Source organism: Sorghum bicolor, chromosome 1, assembly GCF_000003195.3.
Source record: "Sorghum bicolor cultivar BTx623 chromosome 1, Sorghum_bicolor_NCBIv3, whole genome shotgun sequence".
NCBI lineage: Eukaryota > Viridiplantae > Streptophyta > Magnoliopsida > Poales > Poaceae > Sorghum > Sorghum bicolor.
The window spans coordinates 20033431-20039271 of record NC_012870.2 but is presented as its reverse complement, the minus strand read 5'-3'; the positions used below and the strand labels follow the sequence as shown (position 1 = coordinate 20039271).

Genomic DNA, 5841 nt, shown 5'->3' with positions numbered 1-5841 from the left:
ATACGAAATAAATACCTATCAAAACATACTTCATGGTCAATTTAATAATGATATTAATTATTGAACCTAATCATTTTGATGTTGTCAATGTACCTGTATTGTTCTATAAGCTTATTATCTGTTAAAGTAACATGCATGAATCCGGTTTCAAAACAAAGCAACAATTTCGCACCAATGGCAAGGAAATGCATGGAGAGCTAGGAAGACGTCATCCTACAGCATCATGGTGGCCATGTTGGACAAAAGAAAAGTCAATCGAACCAAACCCTCTGGTCGGAACCTCGCTCATCCTGCACAAACAGAGCGCGTATGTATATCCGATCCCAATTAAGGAGTATATATATATATATACATCCTTCCTGGCCCTGCTTCCAGTTATAACTCACAACAATCCTGCTAATTAATTTCTTGCTACGCGCACCACGAACCTGTACGTAGTCGGTTCTGTGCTTCCACATCCAGCTGCACAGAGCACACAGCAGCAGCAGAGGATGGGTTTCGTTTACCGGATCGCGAGCCCGTCGGAGTACCTGGCGATCACCGGGTACGGCATCAACGACGTGAAGCTGGCGAAGAAGGCGTGGATCGCGCCGGGGCAGCGCTGCACGCGCTTCGACATCTCCCCCGTGAACTACACGTTCGAGGTGCAGGCCATGAGCGCCGAGAAGCTGCCCTTCATCCTCCCCGCCGTCTTCACCATCGGCCCCCGCGCCGACGACGACGAGTGCCTCCTCCGCTACGCCAAGCTCATCTCCCCGCACGACAAGCTGTCGCACCACGTGAACGAGCTGGTGAAGGGCGTGATCGAGGGGGAGACCCGGGTGCTGGCGGCGTCCATGACCATGGAGGAGATCTTCCGCGGAACCAAGTCGTTCAAGCAGGCCGTGTTCGAGAACGTGCAGCTGGAGCTCAACCAGTTCGGCCTCATCATCTACAACGCCAACGTGAAGCAGCTGGTGGACGTGCCGGGGCACGAGTACTTCTCCTACCTGGGCCAGAAGACGCAGCAGGAGGCGGTGAACCAGGCCAAGGTGGACGTCGCCCAGGCGAGGATGAAGGGCGAGGTCGGCGCCAAGGAGCGGGACGGCACCACGCGGCAGAACGCCGCCAAGGTGGACGCCGAGACCAAGGTGTACACGGTGAAGCGGCAGGGCGAGGGCGCCAAGGAGGAGGCCAGGGTCAAGGCCGAGGTGAAGGTGTTCGAGAACGAGAGGGAGGCGGAGGTGGCGGCCGCCAACTCGGAGCTCGCCATGAAGAAGGCCGGCTGGGAGCAGCAGGCACGGGTGGCTGAGGTCGAGGCCGCCAAGGCCGTCGCCATCAGGGACGCCGAGCTGCAGGTGGAGGTGGAGCGCCGGAACGCGGCTAGGCAGACGGAGAAGCTCAAGGCCGAGCACCTCAGTAAGGCCGTCGTTGACTACGAGATGAAGGTACGCATATATATATACCCAGCCGAGCCGGCAGCCGCATATATGCTAACCTGTGCATTTGTACTACTTATGTTGGTACACACGGTATTGACTTACATTTAGTATACTATAAAGAAAGTTGTTTTGAAAAATATTTGCATCAAGTATTCGAAATATAAATCATGAATAACTTTTAAATTGTTGAGTTTAAAAATATAAAAACCATATGAATATATTTATCTTGAAAAATACTTTTATAAAAATATACATATATATATCATTTTTTAATAAATATTTTTATAAAAATAAGAAGCCAAAGTCAGGCTTTAGAGACCATATCAAACATGGAAATTGTCATCTTTTCTCTCTTTGCCTCCCTAGGCAGCCAATAGATTTTGCCATACAGAATCTAGAATATTACTCCCTTCGTCACTAAGAAAATCATTTTCAAGAGTTATCTAAAATTAAACAATGTTTTCATATTTGGAAAAACTTATAGAAAGAGTACAAATATTTATGAAATTCATTAAAAATATATTTTATGGTTTATCTAATGATACTAATTTGGTGTTATAAATCTTTTTGCTCCTTTTCTATAAATTCTGTCAAACTTAAAAAGTTTGGCTTAACCCAACTAAAAGAATTAATTATGCAGGGATAAAGATAATAGTCATTTTAGTTTTTTTTTCTAAAGTCAAACATTAATAACTTTAGCTAAGATTATATAAAAATAATATGTTAGTTCATAATATCTTTATAACACATAAACAAACTACCAACAAAATTGTAATAACGGTACACAGCTGTATATGTTGGCAAGTGCATTCATCTTGTATTGAAATATACCAATATCTTTTGGCCCATGTATTTATTGAAAACACACACACACACACACACACACACACACACACACACACACACACACACACACACACACACACACACACACACACACACACACACACATATATATATATATATATATATATATATATATATATATATATATATATATATATATATACTAATTTTATAAAACTAACATGATGCTATAGATGTTAGTGTGTTTTTTATAACTAGTTAATGTTAAGAAATTATCTAATATAAAATTAAAGCGAACTTATTTTAGCATGAATTAACAAGTAAGGTATATAAAAACATAACTATTGGTTTTTTTACATATAGCAGGCTGAAGTTAACTACTTATTGGGTCGAAACAAGCTGAAAAGTCGAATCATTTAAAATGTAGAAGTCTACTAAACCATATAAATCAGATGACATACTACAATAAATTAATGATCAATCATGTTAAAATAATTTAGGAAAATAAATTTTATTCAATAGACATTCATATTACATCAGGCATCAGGATCAATGAAGAATCATAGTTCATATAAATATATGATGACAGTAATAACTAATCGATGTCAAATGACATGACACTTCTCTATGATGCCTCTATTCATATATCATAATAACTCTGTAAGAAGTCAATGATATTTAATCCAATGACATTCTGCCACATAGCACCATGGTAATCTGATCCCTTCAATTCAGCCACATCGAATGTTATTTTGTTACACTAACTTGACATGTTTTTAATACACCTAAGACAAATGGTTGTGATTTAGCCTAAGCCCTAGGCACACTGTTCATCACTAAAAACAAATATGGTCACTAACTACATGAAAATTATAATACATAAACACTATGATAAAAACTAACATCAGAAGCACAAGTGCATCAATAGATAGAATGCATCAAGCAGCACTACAAAAAGCTTGAAAAAAACTTAAATTTGGAATTGACAACAAAAACATGTTATATTTATGGTCTTGACAACAAAAAAATCAAACAAAACTCTGAGCTGTGGGAAATATTACGGAACTGCATATTGGGTTCATAAATTAAGCATGATCGAGTTACTGTAAGTTGCGATGATCATTACATTAATCATATTTGTATTCATAGTATCAAGGTTTACACTATAAATCATATTTTTATTTCATAGTATCAAGATTTACATTAATAATACAGAAACAAAGTACATTAACCATTGCTAGCTCTTAAAAATGATGGGATAAAAATGGATTATAAACACAAATGTACGCACAACTAATGCAAAAAAGCCATGCCAAAGCAAATCATATATTCAATTTTAAAAGAATAAAGGAACAATAAATATTTTCTTAGAAATTGTTAAAACTTTAAATTTATATTACGATGACCAGCGACCTCCATGATATACAAGAAATAAAACTACACTTCACTTCAAAGAAGTTTAGTTTATTGTATAACTTAGTAAAAATAAACACATATTACTTACTATTCAAGACATAAAAATAAAGAAGGAAGTAACTAAAAAATATACATTAACTACTAGAAATGTAGCCTATAAGTTCGCAAAAAAAAAAGAAATGTAGCCTATAAGACCCAAATTAGCTAATTAAAAATTTACGATAAGCAAGTTACATACACATATAAAATTATATATACATCAATTTGTAACTATGATTATGATGTATGCGAACAAAAATACAAAATCAATCCACAACAATGATGAACATCATTTCTAACTCACACAAACTTCAATAAAAAAATCAGATATACACTAACAAGACTTATATACTTTATTAGTAAAACTAATAATAATTTAGTGTATCACATAAAACTAAATACACTAAACTAGAAAAACCACATAACAATCATTAATCATATGACAAGATCAAATCCCTAATCAACTAGAACCAAGCAAAGTGAAATCCTTCGAAAATCAAATGCAAAACCTTAAATCTAGAGAGGGAAATGGAGAAGGATGGCGAGAACAAGTAGATGGTCAAGGAAATTCATTACTACTATTCTAGAGAGAAAAAAATAGAGAAATAATGGAGGATGAGAGAGAGAGAGAGAGAGAGAGAGAGAGAGAGAGAGAGAGAGAGTAGGCCACCATACAATAAAAAAAGGAAAATGCAACCTCATTTATAACAAAATTAAAAATACAATAACACAACATATTTAATAAAGCACATGCAATGGTATAAGAACTGATTTCTCATAGAAGTCGCGGAGAGATAAATGATAATTCTCCTTTTAAAAAAGTTTGCACATTTTGTACTACTTCTATTCTGAAAAGAGTGTATTTCTAATTTTTTACACAGGGTCAAACTATCTTACAAATATGATTAATAAGCTTATAAAAAAGAGAGAAATATTTATGATAGCAAATATATTCTACTATATTAGATCAACTCTAGGACAATTTGACTCAAAACAAAACTAGAAATGTATTTTTCGAAAGGATGGAAGCAATAAAAACACGGACCTGTACGTGAAGTCGATCTCCCGAGGCATGTATATTTCTGCGTATCTCTTCATAATATAATATATACTCCTATGTGTAGGTGCAACAAGCAAACTGGGAGCTGTACAACCGGCAGAAGGCCGCGGAGGCGCGGCTGTTCGAGCAGGAGAAGGAGGCGGAGGCACGCCGGGCGTCCGCCGAGGCGGAGCTGTACGCGAAGCAGAAGGAGGCCGAGGGGCTGGCGGCCATGGGACAGGCCCAGAGCGCCTACCTCTCCGCCATGCTGGGGGCGCTGGGCGGCAGCTACGGCGCGCTGCGTGACTACCTCATGATCAGCTCGGGCGTGTACCAGGAGATGGCCCGCATCAACGCCGACGCCATCAAGGGGCTCGAGCCCAAGATCAGCGTGTGGAGCAGTGGCGCCGGCGGCGGAGAGGCCGGCGATGCCAGCGGCGGCGCCATGAAGGAGATGGCCAGTGTGTACAAGATGCTGCCGCCGCTGCTGACCACGGTGCACGAGCAGACCGGGATGCTGCCGCCTGCGTGGATGGGCACTCTGACGTCGACCGACCGCCCGTAGACACGTCTAGCTGAGCTGAGCTGAGCTGAGCTAGCTAGATGGGGAAGCTTTGCGTTTGCCAGACGACTTCAATTCGCTAAATGTACATTTTCGCTCGATTATCCGTTTGTGTGAAGTTTAATTCGATGTGCTGAATCAGAACCTCGCCTCCTATCATTATTGTGTTTAACTGTATATGTAATGTCACAGCGTGTAATGATGTAACGCTTTGAGAATTTAATAAAAGCTTCCTTTATCAAAAAAAGTGTAATGTGTGCTTGCTACATTCGCTTGTACAAGATGTATTTTTAAGTGTGCGTGGACATTTTTATCTCAAAATAAAATCACTAAACCTCCTTAATTAACGTGGTGCATGTAATTGTACCATTGTTTTTTTAGAATTACATGGTACAGCGCTGATACTCACAATGCACACACACTTATCTCTATGAAAACATGTACGCAACCTATGAGCATCTTCGAAGGACTGAGCCAACAAATTACAAGATTCACGAAATCAGCACAGGCTCATCGCTGTCGACGAGGACATCGTCTATCACCGAAAGCATAGCGCC

The 5841-nt window shown here is 39.5% G+C and overlaps 1 protein-coding gene across 1 annotated transcript; it reads left to right on the top strand.

Moving 5' to 3' along the window:
- On the top strand, positions 397 to 5518 carry LOC8070471 (flotillin-like protein 1). Its single transcript, XM_002467020.2, has 2 exons — positions 397 to 1427; positions 4808 to 5518. Exons 1-2 carry the CDS (start codon positions 492 to 494, stop codon positions 5285 to 5287), a joined length of 1416 nt encoding a protein of 471 aa, XP_002467065.1. The 5' UTR covers positions 397 to 491; the 3' UTR covers positions 5288 to 5518.